Source organism: Lytechinus variegatus, chromosome 3 (genome assembly GCF_018143015.1).
Source record: "Lytechinus variegatus isolate NC3 chromosome 3, Lvar_3.0, whole genome shotgun sequence".
Classification (NCBI taxonomy): domain Eukaryota; kingdom Metazoa; phylum Echinodermata; class Echinoidea; order Temnopleuroida; family Toxopneustidae; genus Lytechinus; species Lytechinus variegatus.
Window position 1 is genome coordinate 66,666,626 of NC_054742.1, and position 22,203 is coordinate 66,688,828.

A 22,203-nucleotide genomic window follows, 5' to 3' on the forward strand; every position below is an offset into this window, starting at 1 on the left:
TACAGGTGGGTGCGATTTTTTCTTTTCTTTTCTTTAAACTATTCATTCAAATAGATTTAAGTTCAAATTTCTACCATGTTGTATTTGTATTTTGTTTACATTGTTCATATGAATATGTTATAGGAGGCTGCTTCGCTTTTTAGCAGCTTCCTCCGTTTCCGACCTGTTATCTTGATTATTATACATAATAAGTTTCTTTGTTTTATTGATTATAATTACATCAAGATGTATGTAACAAAACTTCTTGTAAATGATTGTTGGAAATGGAAAAATAAATGAAATGGAATGAAAATGAAATGAAATGATTAACTGGCAGGAAAAAACATTGTAATTCACATCAGGGGAGCGTTTCATGAAAGGACTTGTCAGACGTTTTATCCGACAAGTCCTGTTTTATCCGACAGTTACTATAGTAACAGTGCTTCTCAACCAATCAGAATCCAGGAAAGTTGTCAGATCTGACAACTTGTCGGACGAAAATATTGATGAAATGCCCTCCAGGGGGGCGTTCCATGAAAGGACTTGTCGGACATTTTATCCGACAAGTACCAATTCATCCGACAGTTACCATAGGAACAGTGCCTCTCAGCCAATCAGAATCAAGGAAAGATGTCAGATCTGACAACTTGTCGGATGAAAATATTGATGAAACGCTCCCCAGGACCCACTTGTTGATTAACGTTTCAATTAAGGTCTATGCCTGCTACTTTCAAGCTCCCATACGGTCTGTCACAATCACACAAACGAACGATTCTCCGTACCTTTCAAGGTGGTAGCATTATCTGTTGCGAGTTTAGCGGCCTGTTGAGTGGTCTGTAATTGCTTGCTGATTGATTCATTCTCTGTAGCTAGTTGACTGTACTTCTGTCGTAACGTGTGCAGTTCATCTAATGGGAGAATACATGCACAAAATAATCGTAAATTTCACCATCTTTGAATTTCTGGCTCATACATGTATATGCACATCGATACATCATCATCATATCAACCATGTTCAGCCCACTGCAGGGCGAAGGCCTCCTCAAGTTGGTGCCAAAGGTGCTCATCTTGTGCCGATGCAATCCAATTTATGCCAATGAATTTTGTGAGCTCGTCACTCCATCTCAATTTTTGTCTACCCCGATTTCGTGATTCTAGCCATGGTCTCCATTCTGTGATGCGTTTGGTCCACCTATTATCATGTGATCTTGCAAGGTGGCTAGCCCATCTCCATTTTATTGATTTAATTGCTTTATGTCTATTACTTTAGTCTGGCTCCTAATCCATTGTATGGTTTTCCTGTCACATTTTTTATTGATACATAACATACCTATATTATACATGGAGGTTTTTTATTGGAAAAGCAGTGAATATTGAAAATACATATATCCTTAGAATACAATATTCATAAATTAAGTCAGTAATGGGCAGGGGCTGCGATGAGGTGAGGCTTGCATACTGCTGCGTAAGTAAATTTCTGTTCATGGATATATTTTTGCTATGGCCGATCCATCTTCTTCTTTTTTTTTATAAATCAACAAACAAAACCCATCAAAACGTTACATTTCAAAGGTGACGCTTTTGAAATAGAGCTGCTGAAGCCTTAAAAAATAAGAAATGTAGTTTGCTTCAAATATTGATATTTTTCTTTAGTGTGTGTATGTAAACAAAAATAATAAGAATATCCCAACCAACCAACCCTATGTTTTAAGCATTTCCTTCACTGTACAACCAAAGCTTTTAGGGGGCCTTATTATAGAATATCAATGACAAAAATAGATTATTCCTTTGTGTACCTTTCAAGGTGTCAATTTCTAGCAGAGTTTCATTTAAGCCTGAGGAGTTTGCTGCAAAAGAAATATAAAAGAAAACATTTGTAAAAAAATTAGAAAGCAAGCTTTTGAAGTGTATATTCTCAGTTGTCAAAATTGCATTTATTTGATATCATGGGGGCATGAAGAGGGATCCAAGTCATGCACACTTTAACTGATGACATGAAATAGTGAAAATTTTGATTTTGTCAATAAAACATACTTTTCCATAATATCATCATTGAGATGATGATAAATTAGGTCATGATTTGGCAAAGAACAAAATAATCCCAAGTTTGGTTTCAGAGAATTCAATTAATTCATAGTCAGGCATACCTTACACATGGTTCAAGCCATGCATTATCCCCTGGTAAGAAAATCAGATAACGTTTTGGAAGGTTTTATGTGTGGTACAGGTAAAATATCAACTGACGTCTTACAGTTTTCACGAAAAGAAACCAGTCCATTTTGTGACAGGGCAGATTTTTTAAGTTCATAATAGACTCTTAGGTAGAGTTAGATTTGGCATATCTTGGTCCTGTCGCACAAAGAATAATGATTGATCATATACCTCATTTTCAGGATTGATTGTACATCGTGGTCAATGCAATGAAGCAAAAAATCAGCCCTAAAATCAAACGCTAAGATTTGTGTGACAGGGCCCTGGTGGTTCACAAATTTGCCAGGATACTGCTGGATATCTACACTTACAACCCAACTTGATCAAATTATGGCATAGAACACTGCCACAATCTACCACTTACCACTATCGTCTTGTACATGATTTTGAAGTCTACCATCACTGTCACTCGAGGAATTCAAAGACGTCGTTGACGACGACTCTTTTGACGACGATATACCCCCGCCTGGCGCTGCAGCCAGTTGCCTCTCTTGTTCCTTGACCATTATCATAGGTTCATCAACTAATGTTTGTATGCTAGAGGTTTCTGAATCATTGTCCTGGCTATCAGAGCCAACCTCTGGGGATAGTCTTTCCCTGAGTTCCGCAACGGCCTTCTCCACGGCCGTCCTGGTGTGCTCCTCCGCGTCCTGCAACCGCTGCTCTAGTGAGTTGATTTCTTGACTATGTTTCTCCAGTTCCTGGTGGGCTTGACTTAATTCATTTTTTAGACCAGCTATCGTCCTGTTGCTTTCCGCTATTCTCTGCTCCGCTTCTTCAAGTTCAACTGCAGGCAAGGGGATCATTCGAACATAATAATAATAATAATAATTGGATTTATATAGCGCTTTTTCCAGAGAATAGAAAGCACTGTTGATGGCATAAGACAAGTTAAGGTTTCTGGTTATATAAGTGTGTTTGGAGATGTTTTTTTAAGAGGTCAAGAGAAGAGAGGTTTCAGAGAGATGGAGGGAGTTTGTTCCAGAGTAAAAAGGCAGTCGTTCGAGGACAGCCCGTAATGCTAAAATAGTATCCTAATTTCATACAGCAGCTATACATCCGGAGGATATCTCTAGTGCTTTACAGAAATATCATAACCCTGGTCATTTAATCCTGACTGGCAGGCAAACATTATATGCACCTTTTCCGGTCCCTGGAAAGCAATTTAATAGATGCTTCAAAGATTGAATGCTAGGAATACCATACTGGATTTCTCATCCAAAGGGGATGACATACTTTAGAGGCAAGTGACTTTTCTTTCATTGCAAAGCAAAACAAAATGATGAAATGAAATTTAAAAAAAGACAATGTTACAAACAAAATAAAATGAGTCCCTCAACAAAATTTATGTTGCACTCTGACAACATTAAAAGCCTGATTTCTAATCAAATAAGTCAATATTACTAGGTCAGTGCCAGAATTTGGTTCTCTGACAATAGCTGATAGAAATATTCCAAACTTACATTTCTTTCTAGATACTTGTCTAAGGACAGACTCCTCTGCAGTATTCTTCAAAGTTTTCACAGAATCCAACATAGCACCATCTATTCAGAGATGAAAGATTAAAGTAATTAATATTTTCAGACTATAAAACCCAAATTCCTTCTGATTCAAGTAAAGCTGAAAATATATGAGGTTTACTTTAAAAAAATCAGTCTGAAAGTCTCATACTGTAATCTTTATGGGAAGCACTTTTGATGAGATAAAACCTAAGCCAATATTTGAAAATTATATCGTTCTGCTTTAACTTCCGATTCTTTTAAAGGGTCGTTTACATTATATTGTTTTACTTGAAAAATATATTTTATGAAATGATGTAAACACGCGAGTAATACCTCGGTCACATTTGCTACGGCGGCCGTACGGCGAGTCGAAAACAGCGTTTTATTTATTCAAACCACCTATTATGTACTGGTATAAAAATGTTTAAACGGCTGTTTTTGACTCGCCTTACGGCCGCCGTAGACCAAATGAGACCGTGGTATTACAATTGACAAAGTTTACAATCTTAAAGCCTCATATGGGAGCATTTTTAAAACCTGGTAGTTGAGTCAATATCTGAAAAGGATACCGTAATAGCAAAGACAATGATCAATTCATTAAATGGCAGTTTTGAATGTTCTTTCAAAGTGAATATATATTAAATTTAAAATATATTATTGAAATATATGTTTGTAAACCATCCAACATGCTTAAGGGGAGGTGGTTCAGGATTTTCTTGTAAATATAAGCCATCCAAATTTAATATACATATTTCATATCGTATGCTCACAAAGAAAAGAGAGAGAAAACACATATTTTATCTTCTTCTTTTTTCAATGCAAAACAGTTTGAATTTTTTTATGACAAACTGTGTAGTGGTAAAGAATAGCTTGAAATTGTCTAGTCCATCCACATTGAGACCAATCAAGGAAGTGGTGAAAAATAAACAAGAGATAAAGTGAGTTTGATATTAGAAATGCAGGAAGCAATCAAAAGAGGTAAAACAACAGGGAACATCATTTGTTGTGTTGGATATGTGTCATGACCAATATTAGAATTCACATACAGTTGATCACACGTGAGTAGCATATTCGATAATCCCATCCCCACTCTCGATGCCCATAATAGATAATGCAGTAATGCACAATCTTTTTCAGACAGGCATGACATATAGAGATATATAACATACAGAGGAACCGAACTTTTTGGTGGATGGATACATGAGGGGAATCCACAAAAAAAAATTGCAATTTCAATTAGTATTTTTTTTTATTCAGGATTTAAACATTTTTCATTCATGCTTGACAGGATACAAACTGGTAAATAAAACTGGTTAACAAACCTGGGAACAGTTTCATAAAGCTGTTCTTAAGTTAACAGCGACTTTAAGAACGACTGGTGAACCCTTCTTAAGCGCGAAACCATCGCCAATTCAATACAATTTACCACAAGAAGGGATCACCAGTCGTTCTTAAAAGTCGCTCTTAACTTACGAACAGCTTTATGAAACACCCACCTGTTGCATCTTTCACCCTGCCATTCATCTCCTTTTTGGTGGCTTCCCTCCACATGGTCTCCACTTGAACACCAGACTCTCGAGTGGGCGTCCTGTCATCACCATTCGTTAATAGAGATATGTGATGTACCGGAATTTCATCACCTTCCACTGGAGGCCCCGGACCTGGAGGGGATAATGAGATGTCTATCAAGGGTTGTTCTTTTTTTATCCCAATCAGTCAGAATTGGCTGGAGATTATTTCAAATTCAATGCTTTATACCAAGGTAAATAATTGAGGGAGGGTGAAGTTGTGTCAAATATCATCAGTAACAGCAGTAACAGCATCTTTATCAGTCCTAATCAATTTCACCACTTTCATTACATTCGGCATCATCACCAACAATACCACCACCATCGTCATCATCTTCATTTCCATAATCATCATCATCATCATCATCATCATAATCATCACCATTAACATCATAGTCATCACCATCATTATCATTATCATCATCATCATCATCACCAACATCACTATCACTACCATCATTACCATCATCTTAGCCATCATCATCACCATCATCATTTTTATCATCTACGTACATTTACCTGCTTTATGTTTAGCGGGTTCCTCTTCATTGTTTTCCTCTGTTGGAGCTTCCTTTTCATCCTCCTTTTCATCTTGGTCTTGATTGCTCACATCACCCTCCGTCTGTGGACTACCGACTCGCTTCAGAGCTTCCTGTGCTTCCTCCAGACGTTCTGAGGACACAAACAGACATTAACGCAAATTAATTATACATATTATTAGGTCTATTAGAATGTAACGTCAATCCAAATCTAAATTCACATTTGGAAGACTAATTTTCTTTTACTGTCTCTGCTAATATGAGCCCTTATAATATGTGGAGTGTTGTGGACCAGTGGATTAGTCTCCAAACTTTGAAACAGGTTCGTGGGTTTGAATCCCAGCCATGGTACCCGCTAGGATTCATTCCTTGAATGCTTTAGCACCTATTAATATGGGAGCTCAGCTACAGCCTGGGTAATAATATGATACCAAGTATCAGAGCGCAGTTGAGTATATAAATGCACTATATAAATGGACATATCATTAATCTGAATCCATCTTTTTTTTTATTTACTTTTTTTCTCTCTAGTCACACATTAGTCATGTTAGCATTTGAACAGTTATGAAAACAGTAACACAAAACACCAAGTATTTTTAGAAGCATTCTTCCAAACTAAATCTCATTTTACTTCAAAATCATTCAGATTTCATAACCAGTGCTGGTGATTTAATTTGATCTAATAGAGGAACAAAATAAATCTTTGCTCGGATATTAATATGCCTACTTAGCTTCTAAAATTAACTTTCAATCAGGCTTAATAAGATATGACATTGTGGTGTTTATCTGTACGTGTCTGTTTCTTCAAATGTTTTTAAACAGATACTAGGAGCCATCATCATTTGTATGAGAACATGAAGTGCCTTTGATGACAGTATCTTCAAGGCCAATGCAGCCCTCAATGGCTGAAACGAATGAAGAAACAGGAAATTTTGCGACACATCCTACCTTTTGTTGAGATGAGTTGGTCCTTGATGAAGTCGTTCTCCGCCTGGAGCTCCTCCGCTCTGGCTCCCAGAGTACTCTCGGTTATCTGCAGTGCAATCAGCCTCTGCTGGACTTCTCCCTGCTCCTCCTTCAACCGCTCCAGTTCCTCCTCGTGGAGCCGGTCGGTCTCGTTCATCTTCTGGAGCAGCTCCTGGCTGTCCTTCTCCAGCTGGGAATACTTCTCCAGGAGCATCTCCTGCTCCTGCTTCAGGTTCTCCAGCTCTTCCCTGACGTGCGCACACTCGTCTTCCGAGTTGCTCAACATTCGCTGGAGGGGAAGGAAAGAAAAACTCAAAATTACAATAGCAGAACTTTGTTACCATTCAAGGATTGGAATAGAGATGTACTACATCCAAAATCAAGAGAGACCCAATTTTCCATCGATGCTTCCAATATTCATATTTGCATTCAAATGAACTTGATCCTGACAACTAATTATTACTTTACTTGCCCCTCGGCATTGACTTCTTGCCTGATTTGAGGTTCTTACAAGATGAACTTAAAAGTCAAACAAGGTTTTTTTTTTCCAAGATTTAAGTAATACTTCAAATCTAATACTTTCTGACAACAGAAAGATAAAAGCTATAGTAGGTTAATAATGAAAACGAATTCAGAAGGAATCCCAACCTTGTAGAAATAATAGCAGTATTTCTGGTTAGGATGAAAGGATTTCAGGTGGAAAAAAAGTTCAATTTTTCTGAAACGTCGAAAACAGGCACTTTAGATGGAAAATTGTGCAATACACAAATATCCAATATCACTTTTGTCACTACTTTTCTTTTTTACCAACTTTATAAGTAGGGACAGTGATTTTCCGTTTTTGAAAATTGTCTTTTCCGAAACTCTCATATTCCGTTTCAGCATGTCTGAAAACAGAAATTATGTTTCCCCATAGACTTTGTGTACATGAAAAATTGACAATTCCGTTTACATAGAAAACCAATACACAATGAGTAGCAATGTCAAACTGCTAGCCCTGCTCAAAATTTGGAATGTACTAACATCGCTTTAAAATCCATTTTTATCGAAGAGATTGGAGCTCAAAAACTATTTAGAGAAACATAATCAACATGAATACATTCTCACCTTTCATATATTAGCATTATTTTATTGTTAAATGGGATTTTATCGCTGATTTGGGGATTAGGGTTAGCAACAAACGGCCGTATTCTGCCTTATATGCGGACGTGAATGTAAACTAATTTAGATACTATCGAGTGATGGAGGGGTTGATTGTCATGATTGTTGTTGCAATCATGTTTTTTTTTCAGTTAATATTCGTATTTTGTTGAGGATTTGGGATTAATTTCTGTTGCTATTTTGTGCATTTGAGAGAAAACATGTTTTCAGTGATTTTCCGTTTGAAAAGCCACTTTCCATTTCAAACGGCCGATTCCGTGAATTCCGTCTGTTTTCCGCGATCGTGGAAAATCACTTTTCTCACAATCTCTCCTTTGAATGCATAATTTGTTAGCATCTAAAATACCTATAAAACTGTGAACCCTCCAAATCGCAAGCACCAATTACCTCTGTGTCTGCAACTTTCCTGCATGCTTCCAGCTTTTCCTCCAGGGCTTTTTTCAATGAATCCTTGACAGTCTTTTCATAGTTGGACTTGTCTTCTTGTAGTGCTATCAGCTCCTTCCTTATGCTCTCCTCCGTGTTCGCCTGATATAAAGGAAGCAAATTTGAATGGCAAATGATGGATATTTCCAGTATTTCATATTTGTCCACAGTAACAACAACAACAAAAATACAATAATTTTACTACAAATTAATTTAACAAATATTGCATTATATATTGTAATTATATTGGTTTGGTAAAAAAAAAATCAAGTGAATATGAAGAAGTAATCAAATAGCACAATTTAATTTGCTGAATTTTAAAGGAAGACTTGAATAAACCTTTACTTGCTAACTAGGTTCCCAAATCTAAATTAATTGCATCACCAATCATTATCCTAATATGTGTGTTGCTATTTTTAAACTAAAATCTTTTAAACTATTATCAATCAATTAATCAGGAAATTTCTGCCATAGTCAGGAAGACTCCCAGAAATTGACAACTGAAATACTTGCAGCTGTGATTTTGAGGATACCTTAGAATATGCCCTGAGTTGATTTTCTGCCACTTCTCATCTCAACCAGGGAGACATTGAAGGGTCATTCCATGCCAATTCACCCAATGAAAGTGCAATTTTGCACCCGACCCTCTCGGAATTCGTTGTAAATTGGTATACATAAAATTCACCATGGCCCAAGCACAAAACAAAAAAAATTAGTCAAATCGGTCCATCGGTTCTCGCGCTACAGCCCGCCCTTTTCTCCTTGTTTTGACAAAAATGGGTGTGACCTTCAACTTTCAATGGCCATTGTGTCGTAATGTGTTGACCAATTTTCACGAAACTGGTACCATTTAATAGGAAATTCAGAGAGGAATCCAAAACATGCATCAAATAATGTATTGGAGCGATTTATAAGGTCGTGACCCTTGACCTATTCTTTGACCTTGAATTTGACCCCCGGACAAATAATTTTTTGACTTGATTTTCGTGTATGTTAATTATTTGTATGATATTGACAAAATATGTTAAAACCAATGATGATATTTTATTTCTTCACCTTTAAAAACTCTTCCAAAGATATCATGAAATTTCACTCTAGTCCCACATACTGATATTCATGTTAGTAAAGTGTTCACCAGTTACATGATTTCTTCCAATCTTTAAGTCACAGTATGCAAACACATGATAAGAAATTAAGCTCATCAGTTCACAAATGAAACATTAAACATTTATGCTCATGAATAGGTATCTGTTTAGGCATTTTTATGTTCAGCAATATATATCATATATGTATATTAGGGATCCTTAAATAAGCATATACTCAACAATTTGATGATAAAAGTACCGGGTAAACACTTTACTAAGAAGAATATATACATATATGATATATATTGCTGAACATCAAAATGCCTAAACAGATACCTACTCATGAGCATAAATGTTTAATGTTTCATTTGTGAACTGATGAGCTTAATTTCTTTTAATGTGTTTGCATACTGTGACTTAAGATTAGAAGAAATCATGTAATTTTTGAACACTTTACTAACATGAATATCAGTATGTGGGACTAGAGTGAAATTTCATGGTATCTTTGGAAGAGTTTTTAAAGGTGAAGAAATAAAATATCATCATTGGTTTTAACATATTTTGTCAATATCATACAAATAATTAACATACACGAAAATCAAGTCAAAAAATTATTTGTCCGGGGGTCAAATTCAAGGTCAAAGAATAGGTCAAGGGTCACGACCTTATAAATCGCTCCAATACATTATTTGATGCTTTTGGATTCCTCTCTGAATTTCCTATTAAATAGTACCACTTTCGTGAAAATTGGTCAACACGTTATGACGCAATGGCCATTGAAAGTTGAAGGTCACGCCCATTTTTGTCAAAACAAGGAGAAAAGGGCGGGCTGTAGCGCGAGAACCGACGGACCGATTTGAATAATTTTTCTGTTTTGTGCTTGGGCCATGTTGAATTTTATGTTTACCAATTTACAACGAATTCTGAGACGGTCGGGTGCAACCACTGGGTGAATCCAGATGGAATGACCCTGAACTTGTGTTACCTTTTCCAACTAAAATTATTCAATTTATAATGAAATTTCTGTCATGGTCAGGAAGATTCCTGGAAACTTTAACAACCAAGTTGTGATTTTGAAGATACCTTAGAATATGCCCTGAGTTGATTTTCTACCACTTCCAGTCTTGAGAGTAACCTGTCCTCATCGATGAGAGCCTGCCAGCTACTGTCCGTTGCCTCCTGCGTAGACGATACCAACCTCTGTAACGCAACCAGCTTCTGCTCAAGCATCTGTTCTCTATGAAGTGCTTCCTGTAGAGGTGGATCATTGAGAAAGAAAGAGTTTGAGAGAGAGAGGGGGATTAGGGTGGGAGGGAGTGAGAGTAAGAGAGAGAGAGAGAAGAGGGAGACAACAAGATAAAAGAGAAACAGACAAATAGCGGTAGATATTGACAGAATGAGGGAGAGAAAAAAATTGAGACGGGAGAGATAGATAGAACTAGAATGAGTATAAAATTAAACACTGCGTTCCATTTCCATGATATTTAAATCAATAAAAAATTCACATTTCTATCAGTAATGTGCTCTTGACCAATTCATTAATGTACTATTCAGTTTAATACTACACCTTGTGATTGATAACAGCTTCTTATCTATTATAAAGTGCTTCCTCTAATAAGGTTAATCGTTGATAGAGAAAGTACTGTGCACTTTTCAGAAGAAAAAGAAAATGGATTGCATGTTATATTTTTGTAACTTGGTCTTTAATATAGCAGACCAATTAAAACATTTTCTGTAGCATATTGCAGATGAAAAATAAATTAAAAGTTTCTGGGGCTTCCTTTAAGGCTCTTGGGGGTATTTTGGGGAAGAATTGTCCCCAAGCTCCTGTGTATTATCCCCTGGTTGCAATTAAATAAAATTAATAACAAGTGGAATGCCTCTGGCCGTCTCACCTGCATCACGCGGTTCAATATAGCAGCAGTGCTGACTTTGAATACTACTCTAACTCGCACAAGATGTTCAGTGATACATGGTTACTCTTATGTCCACTTTTTATGAACTAGACCAATAAACTTACAGAGATATGATGGTTATTCAACAAAAAACCCCAACATGGCCAAAGTTCATTGACCTTACATGACCTTTGACCTTGATCATGTGACCTGAAACTCGAACAGGATGTTCAGTGATACTTGATTACTCTTATGTACAAGTTTCATGAATCAGATCCATAAACTTTCAAAGTTATGATGGTAATTCAACAGATACCCCCGATTCGGCCAAAGTTCATTGACCCTAAATGACCTTTGACCTTAATCATGAGACCTGAAACTTGCACAAAATTTTCAGTGATGTTTGATTACTATTATGTCCAAGTTTCATGAATCAGATCCATAAACTTTCAAAGTTATGATGGGAATTGAACAGATATCCCCAATTCGGCCAAAGTTCATTGACCCTAAATGACCTTTGACCTTGGTCATGTGACGTGAAACTCATGCAGGATGTTCAGTGATACTTGATTAACCTTATGTCCAAGTTTCATGAACTAGGTCCATATATTTTCTAAGTTATGATGACATTTCAAAAACTTAACCTCAGGTTAAGATTTCGATGTTGATTCCTCCAACATGGTCTAAGTTCATTGACCCTAAATGACCTTTGACCTTGGTCATGTGACATGAAACTCTAATAGAATGTTCAGTAATACTTGATTAACCTTATGGCCAAGTTTTATTAACTAGGTCCATATACTTTTTAAGTTATGACGTCATTTCAAAAACTTAACCTCAGGTTAAGATTTGATGTTGACGCCGCCGCCGCCGTCGGAAAAGCGGCGCCTATAGTCTCACTTTGCTTCGCAGGTGAGACAAAAATGGACATAGATCTTGCATCTATGGCTTGTTTCTGGTATTAAAAGGTCAATGATTTTAAATAGAAAATAACTACGACTGAGTTCTGTTTAAAAAAAACTTGTTGAATAAACAAAAAATGTGAAGTCTAAAACAAATAAATCCAGATGGGATGCCATGATTTCAACAACTTTTACGGTAGATTATTCAAGGCAAAAATTTAAATAACCGTTGCCCTGGTTATGCCACCATTCTGTGCTGTAAGAAATCCCCAGAAGTTATTGCTTACATGTAGGAAGTACGTAACAATAATTGTGTATTGTTGAGTACTTCCTGTAGTAGCCACCAATCTTCTAATAGTCAGGTGATTCGAGTTGTACGAGAAAATTGGAATGGTTTGAGAAACGGGATATCACTCAAGAATAGCTGTTTAAAACAATGCCAATCATGAAAAGAAAATCTAAATATGAACGCAATTCTTTCTGGGTAATGATACATATCTTCTGTATTTCAGGTATTCATTAATAACTGACTAAGTATACGACATGTACATAGGCATAGTACATGACTGTATAATATTAAGGAATTCAAATAAAGCTGGGAAAACAACAAACAAAATTGAAAACAAAAATTAATCAGAAGTAATTCAATCATATAAACTCATGTGATAAATCCCTGCTTGTAACTTCATGGATCAAACAGGAATTAGCCTAATCAAGCCCAGACCTGGTACACTAAAACATATCTAAGAGTAAAAAAAAATACAATGATTGCAGTGGCTGAATATATCTCTTCCTTTTTGTTGGAGACCATAGCATAGACTAAGGACATTACAAATGAGGGTTAAATAGGGTTCAAATTCAGTTCTGTGCAGTGTGCAGGCCTGCATATCTGTACATGACGGGTCATATTGGGGTCACAGCAGTTTATATTCTAAACACTCATATTTGTATTAAGTGTTTACTGACATATCAGAACTTCTAAAGCACAAAACCACATTCACAACATGCAAATGTTTGATGAGCATTTCATTATAATGTACATGCCCAGGCGGGCCACTTACTTTGACGAGTGGATACCATGCGCGACCCCATAAACACGTAAAAAGGATGTCTTTTTCAAGATACATGTAGGGCATGTTACGTACGTAATGTGATAAGGGTGTCAAAAACACAAAAATAATGAAAAAAGGGCATCTATTTCGCTAGGAAATTTACGTGCTTAGGGTCAGATTTTGCGGGGATGATAAAACAAAATTTAAATGTCTTATAAAGGATGTCCTTTTTGCCCCAACACTACATGTTTAGAGTCTGATTAGCGCGAGGTGTGGAAGGTGGGGTTGCACTAAACCAAATGATGTGTAGAGGTAAACCAACGACCGAAGAACCTGTGACATACCAATAAAATATTCACACGCCAATACTTGTTAAGGGGTGCATTTTCCAAATATGGAAAATACGTGTTGAGCGTGCTTTTCAAGACCCCATGGTCGCGCATGGTATCCACTCGTCAATGGAACTGCCCCCCCCCCCCCCCCCGGTGTACATGTACATGTATCTCATATGACCAGATTTACAATTAACAGTGCATCATGTGTAGGCCTATATATGTACATATTTTGAAAATCAAAACATGAGATTTATTGAGATGTATTATTCTTTAATTGAAAATGCAAGATGCGGTTTCCAAATGCTCATCCAAAACAGGAACTGTTACTTTTAAACTTTCATCACAATAAACAAGTGCTTGCCAAGTTTTTTATGTTGTAACACTGCCACTACCATCAATACCACAACATCAACATCACCATCATCACCCCATCATCATCATCACCACCACCATGCACCACCACTATTTTCACTATCATCATTATCATCATCATCATTATCATCATCATCATCATCATCACCATCATCATCATCATCATCATCACCATCATCATCATCATCATCATCATCATCACCATCATCATCATCATCATCACCATCATCATCATCATCATCAACAACAACATCATCATCATCATTATCATCATCATCACCATCACCATCATCACCATCATCATCATCATCACTATCATCATCATCATCACTATCATCATCATCATCATCATCATTACCATCATCATCATCACCATCAACATCACCTCCAACACTCTACCATCACCATCATCATCATCATCATTACCATCATCATCATCATCACCATCAACATCACCTCCAACACTCTACCATCACCATCATCATCATTGTTAAAACCATCATCATTGTTACCACCACCATCATCACTATCATCCTTTGAAATTGCCTCTCATTAATCATAGAAACTGAGGAAAACAGTTGGATCAGTGGACTACATGTATATTGTGAACGCTTGCAACGTAATATACTGACCCAATTCTTTTCCATTCCCTTCTGCATTTACTGCGATAATTGAATTCATCAAATATTAATTCTTTTTTTTACTCCCCACACATGCATCATTACCCAACAGTGTACTGCGTTCTTTGAGATTCAGTTAACACTAACTTTATGATCCTTTTCAGGTGAGTGTTTTTTAGTGCCATTGTTACATCAGAAATTGAATGTCTGTAGTTTAGTTTAACAAGAAAGACTTTGGACTGTTCAATTTGAATAAAGTTTATTTTTTCTTTTGTAATACAGACAATTGAGCTGAGAAACATAAAACATTGATCACGATTTTGAAAAAAAACCTGTGCTTTATTAAAAAAACATGATTCTGGACAGGCAAATGTTGCTTGAGTACAGGTCCTACAGTACATATCATTATTATAACAGATATGTATTATGTATGAAACACTGCAAAAATGGCACATTTTTCTTCTGGTGCAAAAAGGTAGCACTTCATTTTCATGGAGAGTAATGTCAGTCATTATCACAGACAGACGTTATAAAGCTACTGTCAAGCCTTTTATCTCATTGGCTCAGAACATATTTTATTCAGTGAAATCACAGACAGAACTCTTTATAAAATACTCTCAGTTTACATAAGTACGCCCAATTGTACACTGTACAGGGCTTTTAAGCTCTTTAAGAAAAAAAGATAAGATTTTTATTTTATGGAGAGCCATGCAAAAATTATACAATTTGTGAGTAATCTCTGGCAATTTCTTTATTCAGTGTTTGGTCCGGATCCCTCCTCAGAGCCAAAGAAGCTGAATGGAGACGGTTCGAGGTACTCTCAGCTGGAAAGTGGGATATTGTCAGATCATTTTCTCAAAAAATCTATGAACAGGTTTACTTTTATTTTTATACAGTTATTTTGATCCTACATGAGTGTATCCAGGGTCCTACAGGAGTATATCACTTTTATGGCAAAATAAAAACAAAAAGTTTTGATTGGCCATTTTCATTTTGTGATTGATTGCGAATGCTTGTGTTACAGCCCCCCCCCCCCTGATATTTCCAAATGCATCCCCCAAAATAATGATAATAACCAAACTAATCTCCCCATTAAGGCATAATTTAGTTCACATTTAAGCAATGATTGATCGGAATTGTCATTTTGGCAGTGATTGCAAATTTATGTGATACAGGCCCAAAAATATTTTCAAGATCTACACCCCCCCCTCAAAAAAAACACACCAACAACACAATAATCTCCGATTTCATAAGCATAATTTGGATTACACAAGCATCACCCTTTCAATCAACACCCACATATTCTGAAAGACCCCTCAAATCCTCATCCGATCATTGTAATGAATATCATTAAAATCCTGCCATAACGATTCCAAATTCATGAAATTCGACTTTCAGGTACATGTACCACGCAAGTCCTGCCCAGTAGGCCTACATTACTTCAATTAATTGCATCCCACTTCGAACGTACCTGGAAAATAACGTAATGGTTTCCGATGAAGCAAAATTGTCCATTTGATAGTATGTAAAGTGCAATTATGGCATATGTACATGTTTATTTTATGTGTCACATGATCAATAATATACATGTATTTGTGTGCTGATACATGTCATTTGAGGTTTACCACTCATCATGGTAGAATACATGTACATGTAATACCGTGTTTACACATTGACTCGGCTCGGGTGTTGAATCCGCGAGCCGGGTTGAACACTGCGAAGAAGGGATCAGAGATCACGTTTATACGTACATATAAAAGGCGAGTTCAACACGGCTTGCGGATCTCGAACAGAAGAAGAATTATGACGTCGCAAATTAAATGCGGGAAATTCACCGCCGGAATCGAATCTTGTCCGTGCGAACAACAACAATGCCAAAAGTGAAAGCGTGCGCAGTGACCTGGTCAAGAGAGTTCGACATGGCTTTCTGTTTACACACGAAAAAATTGCTGAGTCTGACTCGGCTCGCAGGTTGAAACCTACGATTTTGGCGGATCAAAAAAGCCGTGTTCGACACGGCTCGCGGATCACACTGATCGCTTTTACACAGCATAAAATTGCCGTGTTGAGCACCGCTCGCGTGTCGAACCCCCGAGCCGTGTCACTGTGTAAACACGGTATAAGTGTCAACGCAGATTAAAGGATCAATCTGCATTAGATATTTTTCAATTCACATCCTGGCTATAATTGCTATACATCTACATAAAACTGAATGTAATATCCATCTCTTTTTTATGTTGAATCCATGTAGGGCCTATGGTCCTACATGTATGTATGGAGTAAAACAGATCTACTCAAAATTTCATTGTTTGAGGTAATCAGAAAAGAGCCAACAAATTCCTTATTTCCTTTCTAACCTGGAGATTGCTAAAAAATCATATAGCTAAAAAAAAATAATCATTTTTGCAGAACTTTTGCAACATATTGTTTTACATCCATCATAATTATCAATACGACCATATAAGGGAGATAAATTCCCTGTAATATGGTCCTTTTTTGGGGGGGGGACCCTATATGAACATATAATGTACATGTACAGCATCGGAATGTCAATTTTATATTTTGCAAACTTATTCATTCCATTTGAGTACTGGATCGGTGCCTGAACAAACTTTTGACCAATAATGATTGCATAAAGTTCATCTGGTTTTATGTTGCCTGGCAAAGCAATTCCACTTCTTTCGACACCACATGCTTGAACATGTAGATAGAGGCAAATGAAATTGGTATAAATGTTGAGAGTAACCCAGTGTACTGTACTTCACTGTAGGCCTACATAGTACTGTGACAGGCTTCAACTAGTGTGATAAGGACCAAATATAAATATCTCTTCCCCAGCAGTACATTTTTAATTGGTTTGTTTGTGCCAAAATCCACCAGGGTAATGAGAAGACCACCTCCCCCCCCAACACACACACATGAAATAGATTACTGTATGTTACTAAATATGCCAAAGCTATATACACTAAGACTAATACCCTTTTCATAAACCTATCCTCCAATTAGCCGCCTAAGAGTAATGCGGATAATTCAATAAAAATTGCGTTCATAAACTCCGAAAACAAGCCGCATTATTTTTAAGAGCGCCCGTCCTGAAAAAGGCGGATAATCGCCATGACAACTGGACACGCCCCCTCCGATGCGGTTGTGTTGGAAAAGGGTGACCTTGTGACCGCACCATGGCAATTAGCCGCATTATTTGGAAATGCGTTCATAAACTCAAAATCTTATCCCGATGCCGCTATTATGCGGATAATAGCAGCATCAGAGTAATGCGGATAACTCTTGTCCTCCTCAAATTTTACGACCAAATTATGCTGCTATTAGCCGCCTAATTCATTTTAATTGGGTTTATGAAAGGGGTATAATATCCCTTTTTACCCAATTAAAATGAATTAGGCGGCTAATAGTCAGCATAATTTGGTCGTAAAATTGGAGGAGGACAAGAGTTATCCGCATTACTCTGATGCTGCTATTATCCGCATAATACCGGCATCGGGATAAGATTTTGAGTTTATGAACGCATTTCCAAATAATGCGGCTAATTGCCATGGTGCGGTCACAAGGTCACCCTTTTCCAACACAACCGCATCGGAGGGGGCGTGTCCAGTTGTCATGGCGATTATCCGCCTTTTTCAGGACGGGCGCTCGTAAAAATAATGCGGCTTATTTTCGGAGTTTATGAACGCAATTTTTATTGAATTATCCGCATTACTCTTAGGCGGCTAATTGGAGGATAGGTTTATGAAAAGGGTATTATTTAACCTTACAATCTTGCTGGTTAATTCACTAAAACACACTTAAAAAATTCCTGCAACATTTTGCTTTTTTCTAATAACATAATCTTGACCTGTACAGCATAGATCTACATGTAGACTACAATGTACATGCACTCTTTTAAAATAAAAAAAATCACACTTTCTGGTACTTGGAATGTTAAATATATTCAATTTTTGTTAGGAATTGACGTAAAATATACAAAAGTAATGGAGGAATTGTAAATCTTGGTTGCATTGCCAAACTGAGGATGTCCATAACATTAGTGATTTTTATCTTTCAAATGCTCATACATGTAACTTTCTTATCACTCATTCAATTTTTCTCAAACTTTGATTGATTTCTTGCTTTCATTTTTTTTAGTTTTGTTTTATACCTGTCCACTGGTTTCAAGGGTTTCATTCAAATTCTCCTGAACAGTTTTATGAAACAACATTTGGCCAAACTAACTGTGTTTCGCTACTCCTACCAATGCATCATCATGTACACACATAAATCTACAAGTCCATTTGTACACAGGCACATCACAATGATACACGCTAATAAAACTCGAATTGTATTTGCTCTGCAGCGTTTTTGCAAACCAACCGTTTCTTTGCATCCGAGATAATAACTGATGTGGGTGGGTGGGTCAAGAGATTTACTTGAAAGGGTTCATTCTAATTTCAGCTGGCCTGAATACATAAAATACAAAATCATTCTGTCCTGCTTCCTCGTTCCTTTTTGTTCTTTCTTCAGGGAATTCAGAGAGTTACAAGAATTTGAGTCATTCCTATCTCAATTCATCTTGCTGGCACAAATCATTTCTTTTTGTTCCTTGAATCTGTTTCTATTGAACCACAATTTTGCACTCCGCTAGTAACAGAACACTCTTCCTACATTTCCTTTGCCAAAATGGACCTGGGTACTATTCTGCAATGGTATCATCCATGATTACAATACCATGATTGTGCTTCGTTGCTTTAAGAAGCATTATTATAATTCCTGATTACAATTAAAAAATCATAATGGATTATTAGAGCAATGATCATATTAAGAGTTGATCTTTGGATAATTAACTGTGTCTTGTAACATGAAGATACACTTGATTGTTCAAAATGTAACCTTAAATCTATGGCACAAAAAATTACAATGTAAATGTCAATGATTACAATAAATTGTAAATATTATGTGCATCTCTTTTATACAATACTTTCCTACATATAAGAATAATCATAGAATGTTTTTTAAAAAAATTACAACTGGTGTGTCCAGTACATCCTTTATTCTCAACTCAACCCTTGCTTCCCTCAAGTCACAAAGAGCTATATTATGTGGAATTCTATTGCAAGTTTTATATCAATTACCGTAAGTAACGGTGTATTAACCGCACCCGTGTATTAACCGCACCCCCAACTTTGGACTAAAAAAAAAAAAAAAATACTTCTCACATTTACATGCATATTTGAGGTACGAAGAAACAAAAACTAAGTTTAAGATTTCAAAGTTAAGTATCCAAAGAGATTACCGGTATGCGGAAATCTGCTGTTCTTGATCAATTCATCTACAAATGTTAGAAAGAAAGAACGGTCCCGCCAATATTGGCCACTTACACACTCACTCACAGTCACAGTGTACACACACACAGAACTGCCATTTCATTGCAAACTACATACAGTAGCAGTCATGCCAATACATCTTATCAAATTATGATCTGTGTCTTTCCCAGCGTACAGTAGGAGGAAGAAACATTCACATTTCTTGCATCACAACCTCACAATCACTTTCAGAAATTTGATGTTTTAGCATGAATTTTGGATACGGGATTACAGGAAAGTTCAAGAAACAAAGAAATTGACATTTTTTTCCAGTTGTTTTTTACGGCTTCGTGCCGTCTCTCTCGTGCGTGGTTTACATGGTATCTTATGAAGAGCAAACAGGAAGGAAAAAAACGAGCTGGCGCGAAACGGAACTTTTAATAGCGCCAGCTTAAGTCGCACTAACCATATTACAACGCAATCTCTAAGCTCACTCAACTCCCGCTCAGCGGTGACAAAATTTTACCGAGTATGCTTGGCGTCCCTTTTAACTTAGCCAGGGAACTTCACTACTTTGAATTGAGAATAAAGTCAAAATTAGTGTCATGAAGGTGGGTGCGTTTGTTTTTGACAATATCTAATTAAGATCGTAATAATTGCTTCCCATTACCCGCGGCTCATACCCCTGTAAATGACATTGCCTGGGCGGCTACGCCCGGCCACTCGATGTGTTGTGAACTGGCAGACATCGTACATGTACGGGAGGGGTTACGGCGGGCCGGCTCAAACCCGTCACCGTGTATAAACCGCACCCCCGACTTTTGCTTCTATCCCGCCGAGAAAAAGGTGCGGTTAATACACCGTTACTTACGGTAGTCAAATGAATGGCATGATTTCAACAAGAGCTTGTAACTTGAAATTGATGACAAGCATCCTGAAACAACATCAAGGTTGCTCTGAACTTAAAGGACAAGTCCACCCCAACAAAAAGTTTATTTGAATAAAAAAAGAGAAAAATCCAACAAGCATAACACTGAAAATTTCATCAAAATCAGATGTGAAATAAGAAAGTTATGACATTTCAAAGTTTCGCTTAATTTCACAAAACAGTTATATGCACATCCTGGTCGGTACGTAAATAGAGACTTTTAGGAGTAGTGAACGAGAACGTCCTAGCAGTCCTCTGATCGCTCAAGTCAACGTCGTCGTCTGCCCTCGTTCACTACAGATCGGATGACTTTAGATTTCACTTGACTTGTACGTGTACGTACGTCCACTTGAAACAGCGCGATAACCAGCGGGTCATGACACGCTGCCCGACCCGGAAGATCTGGGCGTACCATCGCCTGGCGACTCGGTCGGGTGATGCGAAGGTGCAACTTGTGCACACTTGCCCTTTCACTTGCTTTGATTCCTTTTTACGCGAGTTAGGATATATATCGATATCAATTTTGGAGATCAGAAAGCAATTTCAAATATGATAAACATAATGCATCGTACAACTTACATTAATTTTGTGAAAAAGTCACTGAAAACTGTGTTTTAAAAGGGAAAGGTTGAACTTCATGCTGAGCTTGAGTGGTTAAATGACGTCACTCACGTGCACGTCGACTATGATTTAGGAGAACCGCAAAATGGATGTGGCGAGGTTCTCGATTCTGATAGTGGACGTGTGTGAGGACCTGAGGCATATGGAACGCTAAAAAATGACGTCATCTCGTACCAGTTGACTATGTCGACGTGCATTTCTAAAAGTGCTCAGTGAGGAGACTGATGACGTCGTCCACTCACTATTTCTTTTGTTTTTTATGATATGAAATATTATAATTTTCTCCTCATTGTCAAGTGAAACAACAATAATTCCTCCCTGAACATATGGAATTAGCATTGTTTAATAATATGGTTCAGTCAAGTTGGTCCATATTGTCAAATTTGTCAAAATTGAAATATTGTATAATTCAAACAATAAAAAACAAAAGAAATAGGGAGTGAGTGATGTCATCGACTCTCTCATTTGCATATTACTGACTTGAGAATAGAACTGTTTCGTGAAAAATAAGTGAACTTTAAAATGTCATAACTTTCTCATTTTACAACCGATTTTCACATTATGCTAGTTTGATTTTTCTCTATTTATTCAAATCAACATTTTTCTATGGTGGACTTGACCTTTAATGGTAGTGTGAAAGTTGAAGGACTAGAGATGATACATGTAGAATGCATGAATTCTATGCCAAATTGGCAATTACCCAATAAAATGAGCCCATTACAGTAGCTTTTAACAGTAGCTTGTAAT

At 37.0% G+C, this 22,203-nt stretch overlaps 1 protein-coding gene across 3 annotated transcripts in view; it reads right to left on the reverse strand.

The window, feature by feature from the left end:
* Positions 1-22,203, reverse strand: part of LOC121411719 (sarcolemmal membrane-associated protein-like) — a 54,054-nt gene that overhangs the window by 12,423 nt on the left and 19,428 nt on the right. For 2 of the 3 annotated variants that reach the window (XM_041604555.1, XM_041604554.1), the window contains exons 6-14: positions 10,521-10,688; positions 8,314-8,454; positions 6,748-7,054; positions 5,780-5,932; positions 5,189-5,374; positions 3,654-3,734; positions 2,555-2,977; positions 1,776-1,826; positions 762-887 (exon numbers count right to left, since the gene is read on the reverse strand). In XM_041604555.1, the coding sequence (XP_041460489.1) occupies positions 762-887; positions 1,776-1,826; positions 2,555-2,977; positions 3,654-3,734; positions 5,189-5,374; positions 5,780-5,932; positions 6,748-7,054; positions 8,314-8,454; positions 10,521-10,688 (1,636 nt within the window). The remainder of the gene's footprint in view (positions 1-761; positions 888-1,775; positions 1,827-2,554; positions 2,978-3,653; positions 3,735-5,188; positions 5,375-5,779; positions 5,933-6,747; positions 7,055-8,313; positions 8,455-10,520; positions 10,689-22,203) is intronic. The other variant, XM_041604556.1, reaches the window with a different exon arrangement.